This window comes from Colletes gigas, unplaced genomic scaffold (assembly GCF_013123115.1).
Source record: "Colletes gigas isolate AHSC1104 unplaced genomic scaffold, ASM1312311v1 Colletes_gigas_Sc00003, whole genome shotgun sequence".
In the NCBI taxonomy this organism is placed as follows: domain Eukaryota; kingdom Metazoa; phylum Arthropoda; class Insecta; order Hymenoptera; family Colletidae; genus Colletes; species Colletes gigas.
The window spans coordinates 4806597-4822628 of record NW_025106632.1 but is presented as its reverse complement, the minus strand read 5'-3'; the positions used below and the strand labels follow the sequence as shown (position 1 = coordinate 4822628).

The 16032-nt window shown below is 41.0% G+C and overlaps 1 protein-coding gene across 1 annotated transcript in view; it reads left to right on the top strand.

The window, feature by feature from the left end:
• The window catches only part of LOC122404864 (FERM, ARHGEF and pleckstrin domain-containing protein 1), a 40787-nt gene extending 24962 nt beyond the window's left edge, over nt 1–15825 (top strand). The window contains exons 12-21 of the mRNA XM_043409179.1: nt 9341–9546; nt 11036–11125; nt 11322–11700; nt 11787–11896; nt 12291–12431; nt 12505–12659; nt 12910–13031; nt 13141–13295; nt 13937–14196; nt 14279–15825. Coding sequence (XP_043265114.1) covers nt 9341–9546; nt 11036–11125; nt 11322–11700; nt 11787–11896; nt 12291–12431; nt 12505–12659; nt 12910–13031; nt 13141–13295; nt 13937–14196; nt 14279–14354 — 1694 coding nt within the window. The 3' untranslated portion in view covers nt 14355–15825. The remainder of the gene's footprint in view (nt 1–9340; nt 9547–11035; nt 11126–11321; nt 11701–11786; nt 11897–12290; nt 12432–12504; nt 12660–12909; nt 13032–13140; nt 13296–13936; nt 14197–14278) is intronic.
• Nucleotides 15826–16032: the final 207 nt, after the last annotated feature.

The following is a 16032-nucleotide window of genomic DNA, read 5'->3' as shown; positions in this document are numbered from 1 at the left end:
TGTGGTCCGTGGGCTCTCAGAGGTCTATGAACTTGTCGAGTTGGAGATGGGAAGATAGGACGCGGTGCTCATAAGATCTTTAAAGAAAAAAAAAAATAATAGAATCAAAAAATAGTATTTCCCATAGTATTATAAATCTCAAGATAATTCATGTGGCCCTTTCATGTTCATTTACTAGTATAAGTTTAGTAAACATCGTATGAGACATTTAAATTATTATTATTTGTCTTTATTCCACAAATCAGTCAGAGTTCGTACATGGTGTTCGGCCACCCATGGGAAAAATTTTAATGGGCGATCCTAGAAGCCAAAATAAGACGAAAGTCAAGAATACCAATTTGTTGATGGAGACTTCGTTAAAAAGTTATTAACAATTAAATTCAAAAATTTCAAATCGTTCTGGAAAAATTATTTTCGGTTGCGGGGGTCAATTACAATCATTTTTGGTGAATAGACATACCCCCGAAATCCTACCCACTTTCTAGAAAAAAATTCGAGAATGTGGGAAATTTTTCGACGGAAAAAAAAAATTTCAAATCGCTTTGGAAAAATTATATTTAGTTACAGGGGTCAATTACAATCATTTTTGGTCATTACACATACCCCCGAAATCCTACGCACTTTCGATAAAAAAATTCGAGAAGATGTGAAATTTTTCGACGAAATTGAAAAGTTTCAAATCAGTCTGGAAAAATTATTTTCGATTGGAGGGATCAATTATAATCATTTTTGGTCAATAGATATACACACGAAATCCTACGCACTTTCGAGAAAAAAATTCGAGAATGTGGGAAATTTTTCGACGGAAAAAAAAAATTTCAAATCGTTCTGGAAAAATTATATTTAGTTATAGGGATCAATTACAATCATTTTTTGTCATTACACATACCCCCGAAATTTTACGTACTTTCGAGAAAAAAATTCGAGAAGGTGGGAAATTTTTCGACGGAAAAAAAAAATTTCAAATCGTTCTGGAAAAATTATATTTAGTTATAGGGATCAATTACAATCATTTTTGGTCATTACACATACCCCCGTAATTCTACGTACTTTCGAGAAAAAAATTCGAGGTGTGAAATTTTTCGACGAAAAAGAAAAATTTCAAATCGTTCTGGAAAAATTATTTTCGGTTGCGGGGGGCAATTACAATCATATCTGTTGATTAGACATACCCCCGAAATCCTGCTCATTTTCGAAAAAAAAATTCAGTACTTGTAAAACTCTAAACATTAATTACTTTTTAACGAAGCCTTCACAAGCAAATTGGTATTCTTGATTTTCGTCTTATTTTGGCCTCTAGAATCCCCCATTAAAAATTTTCTCAGGGTTGACGGAACACCCTGTATAATAATATTTGTATAAAAACGAGGTACAGACTTATCACTGAGGCAGTGTACAGGAAGGTAGAGTTTGAGAAACACTGCCCTAATGTAAAGCGGAATCTCGCTTTTTCCAAGCTTCCTCTCGGTTCTCCCGAGCCGTTTGTGCATGATCGGTGTATCTTGGATTCTTTAGCAGGGCACGGTTATCCCTAGTTGCTTGGATGAGCACGAAAGAACCCACGTGTCTCGATCGTGCATAGTCGCTGGAGAAAAACCGAGATGCAAAGAAGAGGCGAGATCACGGTGTTTAAATTTGGAATCCAGCTTTATAAGACTCACAGACCTAACGATCTTTTGTACAAGAATTTCTACAACTGCATTTTTTATGCTACTGTTCGAACGATAACCAATCGCAGAACGCTGTCGCGTTGAAAGGCGATCAAACGATTCAATTCTTATTTGTTCCAAATTCCAAGTTTTTTAAACAAGATTTTGCCCATCTCGTGGAATAAATCGTTACGTCTATGACTCGTATTACATTGATACATCATTTCGTTTCGAATATTCAGTACATCGGTGGTTCTTAACCTGTTGTACAAAAATATCGATTTTATCTTTCCAACGCTTCGTCGTTGCGACAGTTACTAGACCGAAATAAATCTTTCGATTCAATGTCCTGAATTTACCATTGTGTCTTGTACAGAGATATTACAAGCTTTCTTAGCTAAGCTTCTGATACGGAAGGGAAACGTGGGAGTTGACATCTGATAGAAATACGTTTAATGTTCCTTGTAAACTTATTCTCTTTTTGTACGGCGATATGTGCGAGGTTCCATCCTATTTGGTGGGTTATGTACGGAACAAGTAAATCCACGAGCTTCGTTAGATTGCCGGGAGAGGTCCGTAGGGGGGTTAAAGAAAGGTTAAGAACCACCCGCGGTGTACGATCTCCCGCCTTTCGCGGTATCCCGGGCAGCTCTGCGAGCGAGCGACTCGACGGGAAGCAGAAAGAGAGAGCGAGAGAGAACAGAAACGCGGTCTACTCTTATTTTCGATGTACTCTACGTGTGCTTTTCGACAGGTGGTGATCACAGCAATCGTTGGAGCTACGCGAACGGCTACGTGAACTCGCCGGCTTGGCACGTGCCACTCCGCGTGGCGCAGATTCGTAACGTAATGGTTCACGCAACGCCACGCACCCTCACCAATCGATTCATACCGGCATACCCACGTTGAGAGAACACTGCGGGACAAACAAACAAAGAAGTACCACGCTGCTCGCTGGTTCCCTGAGAATATCGGGGGTCGCCTTCCTTAGCACGCTAGAAACAAAAAAAAAAAAAAAAAACAATACAAAACAAAAAAAGTAAACAAAAATAAACGAAACAAAATGAAAGAAACAGAGCGAACCGGACACAGAAAAGAGAATCATGACGTCACGAAAAGAGAAAGACGATCGTGAAAGAATGGGAGAAGATGTGCAGTCGCTCTTCCCGTCTTCGGTGGCTTCGTTCACCGCTTTTTACGATTCTCCTCGAGAACGGCCGGCGACTGTTCGCCCATGTTCGCTCGCGACGGAAGCGGGAGAGGGGGGAGAGCGCGATAGCACCGCGTTCTCTGCGCGTCCAGCGTGTACCAAATGTTTTTAGGCAGCCCGATAGAGGTCGTAGGTGACGCGCTGCAAGCTCGGGATTGAACGGAAATTTTTGTCGAGAGAAATTTCGTCGGCGCGCACGCTCGCGACAGCACGTTCTTTCCAACAGGGACGGGGCAAAATTTTTCGATCGGCTTAGCAGGGACCACGGACGTAACGATTTTTGTCATACAGCTATCGTCAAACGTTCGTACGATGATCGTAAAGAGCACCAGCCTGTCGTACGACTATCGTTGCAAATTTAAAATGCTGTTCGCCGTAGAATTACGTCGTTATGCCTATGACATCTATGATTCGAAATGGAAAGCGTGTTTCGATCGCCTCGACCGATTTCTTTCTCTCGTCTATACTTCGCTCGGCGAGACCAAAGACTCGGGTAAAGTAACACCACATCGCTGCGACAGAATCTCGTTGGTTCGCTGTCCGTTCAATCGAGGTTCCATAATAGATCGAGGAATATATTGTTCTTTGTATTACTTTATTCGATATCTTCAGATACTTTCTCTTATAGTAGAACTGCAGGTACTATGGATCGACGGTAATTTGTATAACTTGTATCTGTGTTCGTTCGGGTCTCAGCGATCCGACATTTTGATCCTGTCGCGAGTCACGAAGTTTTCTTTACCCGGAGTCTTGGTCTTGCTGGTCGAAGTATAGCTACCCCTCCACGTTCCGATCTCGTTAGGCACATTTAGTTGATCATGTTCCATTCGCACCGCCGTCTCAAAGTACCTTCCCGACGATTATGATTATCTGGCACGGCGATCGACGCGTAGGAAGCGAAGGAAACTCGAAATGCGACGTGTGTCCGAAAAAAAAGGAATAATTCCGCGCTTCCGACGCGTCAACGAGTCGTCGCGTGCATAGGCTTCTCTCACGATATTCACGATACCTTTCACGCTTGCACTGCACATTTAGAAGATAGAGGAACGATAGTAGTCGATTCGCTTCGAACGCGTCGGAACTGTCTAGACTCGCGAAATCTCTGTTCGCCTCGTCGAAACGTCGGCCGTAGTTCGGCGAAGTTTTTGCGCACGTTGACACACGGAACTTCGTATCGCGTTCTCGATCATGTACAGTCTATCTTTTCGCGTTCCGACGAATCTCGTAGTGACCCCCTTTTCGCGTCTGCCCCCTCAGTCAACACGTAGCTGTTAGTTCCCGTAAAGTGCATCGAGTCCCCGACGACGTACAAGGCGTCCCCGAGATGTCAAACTTCAGGAGCGTATTTTACTCGTTGTGTCGATGAAAAAAGTCATGTCAAACGTCTTTATCGTGCACATAGATATGTTGGATTCCAACACTTTATTTAAGAGAAGAAAACTCGTACAACTATTACGTCGACCGAAGACTAGACTCTTTCTGTCCGTTTTTGTATTGGTAGAGATGGGTAGGAGTAGGGACGATGATCAAGGGATAGTGTGACTCGGGAAGGAACGAATTTTTAAGAAAAATCGACAGGGGGTAGCCTAAATTTTTCGGCAAAAAAAAAATTTTCAAATCATTCTGTAAAAATTATTTTTAGTTGCAGGGGTCAATTACAATCATTTTTGGTGAATAGAACTAGCCCCAAAATCCTACGCATTTTTGAGAAAAAAATTCGAGTAGGTGGACAAATTTTTCGGCGAAATTGAAAACTTTCAATTCGATCTAAAAAAATTATTTTAGGCTGTGGGGGTCAATTATAATCATTTTTGGTGAATAGACATACCTCCGAAATCTTACCCACTTTCGAGAAAAAAATTCGGATAGGTGCTGAAACTTTTTGGCAAAAAAATAATTTTTCATATCGTTCTAAAAAAATTATTTTAGCCTGCGGGGGTCGATTACAATCATTTTTGGTCATTACACATATCCCCGAAATCCTACACATTTTCGAGAAAAAAATTCCTCACCGAAAATCTAATTAACTGTTTTTTTTTCGATGAAAAAAAAATTTTAAATCGTTTTGGAAAAATTATTTTAGGCTGCGGGGGTCAATTATAACCATTTTTGGTGAATAGACATACCTCCGAAATCTTACCCACTTTCGAGAAAAAAATTCGGATAGGTGCTGAAACTTTAAACGTTAATAACTTTTTAAGGAAGCCTCCATCAACAAATTGGTATTCTTGATTGTCGTCTTATTTTGGCCTCTAGAATCTCCCACTAAAATTTTTCCCAAGGGTACATTCAGGGCTTGCTTTTCAACATAACCTCCATAACCACAACATAATCACAAACGTAGTTACTGACTTCCAAAGTTCAATTATGAATCTATGACAATGGATTCTAAATTTCCATTAAAATTGTATCGATTATTATTATAGCGATTGCTTTCTCCACAGTTCTATAAAGTTTCGTATTGGAGGTTATGTTTCAAACAGAATTTCACCTATATAAATATCATTGTGGTTCTAATTCGCTCGAACAGTATAGCATAACGTAAATGGTTATAGCCAGCTACCAAATATCGATAAAAAGAAAGTGAGAGTATTAGTTCGTAAATTGGTCGTAACGCAAATTGAGCGCTGCAGTGCCTGTTTAATCGCTCGTACGTGAAATGGTTATTAGCAATTCCAGAGTTGGAATGCGGTATACGTGCTATGATTTCGGATCCAATCGTGTACCAACATCGACGTTTCTATTGTAACTACTATAATTGCTCATGTTATGCTATCGTTAAATCGATCACACTTTCTAAAGGGAAAATCAGTAAAATTGTTTCATATATTAGTGAGGTTATATTTCAAATAAGTGGAGAAGAAATTTTCATCGATACATCGAACGGAATGCGCTTCGAACGTCTGGTAGCTTGTCGTAGGGCCACCCTGTACTGTCGTGCCAGAACAAATTAGTTTCTCTAGCTAGCTTGGCCGTTCGATCCCTGTCTGCCCTCTATGTTGCGCGTGGAGATGTGAATTTTGCGCAGGACGTCGTCGTCTTGGGCGTCGACGGGAAACTCGATTTCGCTGTCTACGAGTCTGTACAACGATATCGTTAGAATTGTTGTCGAAACGGACGGAGCTGAAAAGCACATGGTATAGACGCGACGCACCGGTGATCAAACTCACATCTCTGGCTGCAGTGTGGTACTTGATCTCCCCGCATCGTACACGTACACACACTCGCGTCGAACGCGTGTCAATATTTATTCCGTTTCTTCTTAATCACTTAGGAACCTCTGTGAACCATTACGTAGCGAACCCTTTCACGATTCACCAACGGTTATCTTTGTCGTCTGTCACGATGTCACTCACCGACACACCTGTACCCCCTGTCGGTGATTCGTGTTCACCATCCGTCACGAGCAAGAGACTGATACACACACACACACACACACAGAGAGACAGATACACAGTTACACATGAAACCAAGCACTCTCGACACACGAGAAACACCAGCAACTTGGCCAGTATTTTTTGCAACGTATGCGTATGACACCACAAGATTCTGTATCTCTCCGATCTCTACGTTCTCTCTTTCATCCTTCTCGCCTCCCCACCCACCCACCCTCACTCTCTCAGACATTCTATCTAATGTGGCCTTCTTCCAGGTGTGTTCACGCTCGCTGTTCTTTTTCTACGTGTTTCTTACGTGTTGAATGTACACCCTCGTTCGCGCGGATACGCGCGATCCATCATCGATCCTCCGCGACCCGAGCTTTTTGCTCCACGAAAGCGTGTTCGATCAACGATACGGTCGGAAACGGATATCAAAAAAAAAAAAAAAAACGATCCGCGATGCTCGCGAGATTTTCAATAATAAAAACAAAGAAAAAATACAGAAAAAAAAAAAAATAAAACAAAACGAATCGATCGAAGTATCACGATACTCTTTTTGCGCGTTCTTGGACACCGTTTCGTCGACCAGTGCCAAATTGCGTTTCCACTCGAGTCCAAGTACGATCGATCGCGGTTTCCGGTTACCGACCGGGTAAAACGGTACGTTTAGTCGCCACGCGGATGGATACCCGAGACCCTCGTCTTCCACGGAACGTTTTCGTACAGAGAACTTAAATTAGATACCTTTTATAAACTTTTTACACGCGCCGTTGCGGCGGATTTCGGGGAGGAAGTAGAACGAAAACGTAGTAAAAACCGTACCTTCTCGACGGATCGATGAAATTTTTCCGGACAAACCGTGTAGTTCGAGTTTTCATGCTTCCGATGGGTTTCTTATCCCTAACCTGCAATTTCCGTTCTCGAATTAGAAGCATATTCGCGCCCCGTCAATGAGCGGCGACGAACGATCGATCGGTGTAACGGGTGTTGGAAAACGACGAAGGGAAAGCGAGGGTTTGCTTCGAAGACGAATTAAAAACGCGTGTCCGTCGTGTCGGCGCACCTCGACAGATTTGTAACTCGTGTATCCTTTTCTCGATCATTTTTATCGTCATACCGTACTTGTTAACTCTATACATATATCTAACTATACATACATATACATATATACATATATACATATGAGTATATATAAATATATACGGTCCGAAGATACGCGGTGATTTCCCCCCTCCTCTTTGCCGGAGTAACGGGCGACCGTCGGGTATTCGTGGTTCAAAGAACACGGGGAGGGGGGCGTGGGCGGGGAGGGGGGGGGCAAGGGCGGGTGGAAAGTTATAAAAAGGGGAATCACGGCGTTCGAGGGAGGGGAAGACGACATTCCAAGCGTAGGAAATCTATTGTACATTGATTATTGATACATTAATTATGATAACAATAAATTATATACAAAGTCATATATGGTCAGAGGTCTTCTGTGATTCCGTTTTTTTTTTAATTTCTTTTTTCGTTTCGTCGATCATTTTCGTTCTTTAGTCCCGTTTCAACGACGTTCGTTTGCTTTCTCGGGTTTGGATTTTTCCTTTCGATTTACAGCTGCGAACCGGAAGTTTCGACGTCGTAGAAATTTTTTTCTTTCGCGAAAAACACAAACAGCGATGCGTTTGTTGGGTAATGGGATGTTGAAATTAAAAATTGGAATAAAATTGGGTTCGATTTGAAACTTCCGGTTAGTAGTTTGTACGTATGGAATTCCCCCGATCCCTTTGTCGGCTTCCAACGTCCAACTTTTTATCTCTTTTAATATCTTCCCCACTCTTCTCCTAGATTTCTCTATTTTTTTAATTTCGATTACTGTTAGAATGTATTCTTCCGGTCCCCGCGCGTCCTCTTTCCGTTCTTCATTACCGTATCTTTTTATCGCACTCCCGGATTCGTTGGTCGGCCGGATGACAATACCATGTGTGAGTAATCCCTAACAGTGCCTATCTTTACTGTCAGTGATATGTTTATTATCATTATTATTATTATTAAATTACTCTTATTATTATCGATATTCTTTACGGTTCGTTGTTTCGATAATATTTTCACTTGCTCGGTAGCCGCACCCTTTCAGTTCTCCGTAAGCGAGTCTGGACGAGCGTTCGCATTTCCGACTCGCGCGCATCCACGCGTACAAAATGGCGGACGTGTCTCGTTCAAACGTGGCTCTGATTTTCAATCAGCGGCGGATTTTCAATAACGGATCGTGGAAAGTTTTAACGTTTTAGCAATTATTGAAGTATTTTTGTCAATTTCGCGAACGAAGATGCGGATCTCGAGTCCAGATTCGTCTTCGTACCGGTGTCTGTAATTGAGGACGCAAGGTGGAATGGCTTCTTCGTTCACCGACCGTGTACGGAACACATTTTTGCCACGAAAAACACGCTGTATCGAAAACGTAGTTGCACGTCTTAGGACACGTTTTATAGTTTTGAAACGTCTATCGAGACGCGATTAGCGAAATTTCAGCATGCTGCCGTGATTTTTTTTCTTTTTTTTTCTTTCTTGGTCTGTCGAGAAGCACCGTTTACGCAAATTATTTTAGCCACGATTTGTTCGATGTTTAGAAAGTTGTCCCGCAAATTTCGCTGCTCGAAATGGTAGATTTTTTTTTTTAGGGCACCGAAATTTTTTGCGATGCTGCACGTACGTTGTTAGATTAGCGACACGTGTTCTGTCCGAACGATCATTCTCCCACGATTTTGTCTCTTTTGTCTTCGTGTTAGAAAGAATGAATTGACTCTCCCGTGATATACGCATATACATATGTATATAACCTTGCTCGATTTTCGTTTTCTTCGCTCTCTGTTTTTTCGTTTGTTCTACAAAAATCACCTCGTTACAGGGATGAAAAGTCGACGAAGCAAAAAGTCGAAAGACGCTGATCCAGTGCACCCGTAGCATGCGACACGAGTCTATTGATTTCTCCTATCGACCGTTTTGTTTCTTATTATTGTTTTTTTTTCAAGCCGTCGTCTATTCTTTTACATTTAATCTTTGTGGTTTACGAGAACCACTCACGTACGAGGATCCCTTCTCTTATTTGCCTTCGTTTACAGATACCGAAACGGATAAGCCGGGCACGCAGAAGAAACAGGAGAACAACAATTCCGTTTTCGCGAACGAAAAATCGCCGGAGAAACGGCCGGCGAACGGCGTACTCGAAACCAGCAACGCGAGCATCGTCAACACTCCTGATCTTAGCCCTGTGAAGCACGTTGTACGAAATGGCGATGTCGAGGATGCAGAGGTTCGCAAGACTAAAGTGAGTATACATATGTATACGAATATATTTTTTCTCTTTTCGACAAAGAATTTTTTTTCTCGAAATTACGTAGGATTTCGGGGGTGTGTGTATTGACCAAAAATGGTTGAAATTGACCACTGCAACCAAAAATTATTTTTTCAGAATGTTTTGAAATTTTTTAATTTTGTACCAAAAGTCCACCTACTCGAATTTTTTTCTCGAAACTAAGTAGGATTTCGGGGGTGTGTATATTCACCAAAAATGGTTGCAATTGACCCTTGTATCCAAAAATAATTTTTTTAGAACGATTTAAAATTTTTTTTTCCGTCGAAAAATTTCATATTTTCTCGAATTTTTTTCAAGAAAATGGGAAGGATTTCGGGGATATGTGTATTCACCAAAAATGGTTGTAATTGACCCCCACAACAAAAAACAATTTTTCCAGAACGATTTGAAATTTTTTAATTTTGTTAAAAAATTTGTCCATATACTCGAATTTTTTTCTCAAAAGTACGTAGGATTTCGGGGGTATGTGTAATGACCAAAAATGATTATAATTGATCCTTGCAACCAAAAATAATTTTTTTGAAAGGATTTGAAATTTTTTAATTTCGTCCAAAAATTCCTCACCTTCCCGAATTTTTTTCTAGAAACTGGGCAGGATTTCGGGGGTATGTCTATTCACAAAAAATGATTGTAATTGACCCTTGCAACCGAAAATAATTTTTCCAGAATGATTTGAAATTTTTTAATTTTGTCGAAAAATTTCAAAATTTCCTGATTTTTTTTCTCGAAACTACGTAGGATTTCGAGGATATGTCTATTCACCAAAAATGATTGTAATTGATCCTTGCAACCAAAAATAATTTTTTTGGAACAATTTGAAATTTTTTAATTTCGTCCAAAAATTCCACACCTTCCCAAATTTTTTTCTAGAAAGTGGGTAGGATTTCGGGGGTATGTCTATTCACCAAAAATGATTGCAATCGACCCCCGCATCCGAAAATAATTTTTCCAGAATGATTTGTAATTTTTTAATTTTGTTCAAAAATTTGTCCACCTACGCGAATTTTTTCCCCGAAAATGCGCAAGATTTCGGGGGTATGTCTATTCACCAAAAATGATTACAATGGACCCCCGCATCCGATAATAGTTTTTCCAAAACGATTTGAATTTTTTTTTCGCCCGAAAATGTCAACACCTACTACAATTTCCCATTAAAATTTTTCCCATCAGTAGCCGAACACCCTTGTGTATTCCGAGCTTCGAAGGTCATCGATGATTTTTTTTGTAACGGGATAACATGTTTTTATCACTGGAATATCATAGTCGATAAAAACAAGACATTTAATCCTGTACACTTTGACGTATGACCTTTCGAGAAGTTATTCTTATAAAATCATAATTCTACTATTCAGAGGCAATTTAATTATCGTTCAACACAAATTGAATACCTCTAGGGTGGTAATTAACTATATTAATAATCCGAATTTTTTTTCTTCAACAGAGATGGCCCACCGACAAGGCATACTACATAGCGAAGGAGCTTTTGATGACCGAACGAACGTACAAAAAGGACCTGGACGTAATAAACGTGGTACCTATACATTCTTTTTATTAATAACTAATATGTTCATGTGTAGAAAAGTGACTCGACAATGTCAAACAAGCACGTAACATTTTAGGTTATGTAACGCAATAGTTCTCCCTTTGCTTGAACTTATAGCTATTTCGTTCGATAGTGAAGTTGAGAAATTTTCGTGGTAATCGCATGTCCTATTTCTGCCCGACAGTGGTTCAGGGAGGAGGTATCTCGAGAGGCGGCGGAATTGGAGGGCGAAGCGGTAGTTTCGCTGATCGAGCTTTTAGCGGACGTCCATGGGCCCTGCCTTCAAGAAATGGAGGCGAGACTGGCACGGTGGGAGAGCAACGCGCGGCACAACATCGGTGATTTTCTTTACAACACCTTGCTGAACGTGCTACCGCTTTACGATCAATATCTGGAGAACCTAATACCTGTCCTCGAGAAAATGGAATATTACACGAGGACGTCGCGACGCTTCGATCAACTCTGCCGGGATTTCGAGTCCCAGAAGCATTGTTATCTGCCGTTAACTTCATTCCTATTGAAACCGCTGCAACGATTATTGCACTACAACAGTATTATCGATAGTACGTAAATGTCTTCACGACACCGTTAATTCACGTAATACCCATACGTATCCACACGCCCTTTATTACCACACCCGTACTTTCAGGATTATTAGACCATTATCCGAAAGATCACACGGACTTCGAAGATTGTCTGGCAGCAAGAGATCGATTAGGAGAAACATTGCTCGAAGGGCTTAGCATAATTAACCAGGCGGTAAATAAATCTGTAACGTTTAACAGGCTTCCAATACTACGTTAACACCTTCAGGGCGAAACTGACAATGAAACACTTTGTAACTTACAAATAAAATGTATTTGGACCATCCTTGAAGTTCGAAGAAACTCTGTTGAAATTTAATAGTCAATAGAGGGACTGTTCGAAGCTCTGTAAATTCATGAGATACCCATTGATTGAATTTTACTATGTTTCCTGTTGCAAGCAGGCTCCAAAAGCTATGTTAGGTCAGACATCAAGATTTAATTCTCGAGTTAGCCATTTGTTCCCACCAAATAACGTCTCTTCTCGCAGAACCAGTTCTACAAGGTGTTAACATTCTATAAACTACCATATAAAATTTGTTCATCATATTCCCCGTTCTTGAATCTAGGAGAATTTGGTACAACTGTTCGAGATGCAGAGGGACATCAGTGGTTTTGATAACCTGGTCCAAGAGGGTCGCAAATTCATCAGGCAAGGCTGTTTGCAAAAGTACAGTCGTAAAGGTTTTCAGCAGAGAATGTTCTTCCTGGTGAGTTAGCCCGTTCCATGGAATCCATCGTTTCGAGGTTCCTTCCATTTACTATTTCTCAATTGCTTCTCAGTTTTCGGACGTTCTGCTATATACATTCCGTACGCAACAACCGACGCAGTGTTTCCGCGTCCATGGCCAGCTGCCGTTGAAGGGGATGCGGATTCGCGATAGCGACAACAAAACTGGATCGGACTTCGCGTTTGTCATCGACGCCCAAGGAAATCAGTGAGTACGAAGTAAATTATTAGATCTAACGAGGTGTTAAAAGGAGGGTCTGTGTCGTTATTAAGAGGTCAATTGGCGGTGGCGAGTTCTGCCGATGAATGCCGGCCAGACGGATCAGTGAACATTTTGCTGGCGAGCAATTGACCGTTAAAAACTTTCTCCCTTTTGTCGTCTCGTTGCGCCGTATTCGACGATCGAAACGTTGCTCAAAGCTCACGTTCCCGTTTAATCAAAGCTCACGTTCGCGCAGGTCGTTGACAGTCGCGGCGATCAACGAGGAAGAAAAGGAGAGATGGCTGGAGGAGCTGCATATGGCTATTGCGCAAGCTGACGCGGATCCAAAAATGCCGTATTTGAATCTGCAGTCCTGCAGTAAGCGTTATCAATTTTATCGACATTATTGGCATTATCGATCGCATGTCGGACTTGGTAGACGTCGAGCGGAATTATTATTCGAGAAACGATTCGATAAAAGTTTTAGGCTCGGCCGACGAGGTGGGCGACGGCGTCGGATTAGACGGAGACAGAGGAAGTTGCGGCGGTGCCAAAGCTTCTCAGCGAAGTAACACGGCCGTTCACGTCTGTTGGCATCGAAACACTAGTATCAGCTACAGTGATCAATTAAGAGCATTTCAAGTACGTATACTGTACTGCAAGAGAACATTCTCTTGCCGGAGGCATACTTTATAGCAGGGTTTCCCAAACTTTTTTGATGTGGAACCGTTAACACTCTGACGGCCGCTGTCACGTGTGCGTGATCTACTGTATCAGTCACCATTTCGTTTATTGACGTTGCATTTATAATTCCTTATAATAATATTCCTAACATCTTCGTGTATCTCACTTTGGTCTACAATATCAGTGGCGACGGACAACGGTCTTCGCGCAATACATGCAGCCATTAACACTAGAACTAGTAAATCTAGAGTTAATCTACATGAGTATAGCTAGAGAAATACGTAGGGGATCTTCGATAAGTTTATTTTTGTGTGATTGGCGAGCATTCGAAGTAGAAAGTTCAATTTTGTACAAATCATGAGAATTCCCAACGTGCACCTCGTTTTACGCCAAAGATACATCTATAGCAGAAAGCTAACGCATGCGCAGAAAGGAATCCCACGAGGGAAAGTTCTAGTGCGCATGAACAAAATTCCCGCGAACGTCCATCACTGCCCCAGGGTCCCACGGAACCCACTTTGGGAAATACTGCTTTATATTGTTTATAACTATGGTATTCGAACGAATGTTTGCTCACCGTAAGGTTTACACCGTTTCAGAACCAACTCAGTGGATTTCTGTTACGGAAATTCAAGAACAGTAACGGTTGGCAAAAGCTCTGGGTAGTTTTCACAAATTTCTGCCTGTTCTTTTACAAATCACACCAGGACGATTTCCCGTTGGCTAGTTTGCCGTTGTTGGGTTACACCGTCACCACGCCGTCGGAAAAGGATGGGATCAGCAAGGACTTTGTGTTCAAACTGCAGTTTAAGAATCACGTTTACTTTTTTCGCGCCGAAAGCGACTACACCTTTGGAAGGTAAGGACTCCTCGAATTCAAAGACTCCTTATCCATTTTGAAGACGTTTCAACGCTAATAATAATATTACCCATTTGCACAGGTGGATCGAAGTGATTCGGAGCGCGACGCAACAGAGCCACGTGTCGGTTAGTTTTAATGGAAAGGAAGGATATTAACGAGTACAGTATATAGTATTAAATCGAAAAAAATCTCAACGTCATCGGGCGACGACCCGGATTTTTAAGAGTTGAACGTAATGAAACGTTGCGGCCTTACTCGAGGGACTGAAATCAAATATTTGTTACGATCAAAAATTTGTAAACGACAATCAAATGGAAATTATTATATCGAGAGAAAAAAATGTAAAGACTGTTGTTGCTCGTGAAATGTTCGATGCTGCGAAACCTTCCGACCGCGGATGGAAGCATTTTACCTTGTGCTCGTTTCCGTGATCGGTCGTTCGTAGAAATTTCGACGGATCAAAAACAAATAGAAACCGTTATCGCGTTTATTTTCCTTGTACTCTTATGATTGACGCGTGCACGATAATACGTGGTCACAAGGGTGATATAATTGGTATGTATATAGAATTAGTTAGATCTAAGCGTAACTCGCATTTGTTTAAAATTAATATGAATCTGATAAAACGAGCTTGAGCGTGTTCGCGTCTTGATAAGGATTCGTTCGTCTACCCGTTGAAACGGCGAAGCCGCGAGATTATCGATGGCGGGTAAATGAGATATTTAGCGCTAAACCTTGGACCAATCTTCTAAATGAGATTTCTTTATAGAACCACGTCTTGGAGGAAAAGACAATAATTTCGTTAGCGTAGTAACGTTCTTTCTCGTTATTAAATTAATAATTAACATACGTTTATATATATATATATAGATTTTATTATCAGTAAGAATTTTATAATTTTACGGTTCGTCTTTGTTACGTACTATACCGCGGCTCTTTCGAAGCAATACAGGATTCTGTCGACAATGACTGGCTACCGCGAAATTTACTACGCGAACGATGTTAATTCCACGATACGTGTAAACGTCTGTTGTAACGAATGGATGTATTTATGGCGAGAGAATCTACGTAATAATCTAAACTCAAACACACACACACACGTACATTTCATACGCATGCACACACACACACACACACACATACACATCGTAAACGTAAACAGCTTATCGAAGCGAAAAAGAGAAACAGTCAGCGTAACTTAATGGTTATCTGTTTTTTAGTTACTACAATTGTTTTGTTATAATATAGAATTTAATTAATATATGTAGACATATCCGTGTATATATACACATATACAAGAAAAAAAGAAAAATAAGAAAAAAACATATAAGAGAGAAGAATTAGTTTTATACTCGAAAAATCTTACTCACGAGCGAGCGCCGGACGCGTTGTGTTCATTCAGGTTACTTTTACGGGAAGCGTGCCATCTCTATTGAGTGTTGGCAGCTTTGTACAACGTGCACGCGTCCGACGCCGCTCGAACAAATATTGCCAAACTACGTACGTTTATCTCAAAAGAATTGTACCGTTTCTCGATTATAAAACTGCGTTTCACAATGTAAACTCGAAGCATACGTTGTTATATAATATTATGTATCGATATTTCGCAATAAACGTACATCAATACTTTCAGCGTTTTATTCCAAACCGATCAAGTCGACCATTGATCGAATCGTCTCGAAACTCGATCAACGAGTAACAACGAGTGTCGCTTTCCATTTTGACGCAATTGGCGTTTTACCATGATTTGGAGACGAGGATTTAATTTCTTCCCTAGCTGTTCCACGCCAACGGATAATTGCATCCAAGTACATTTTCCCTAGTGACTTTTCT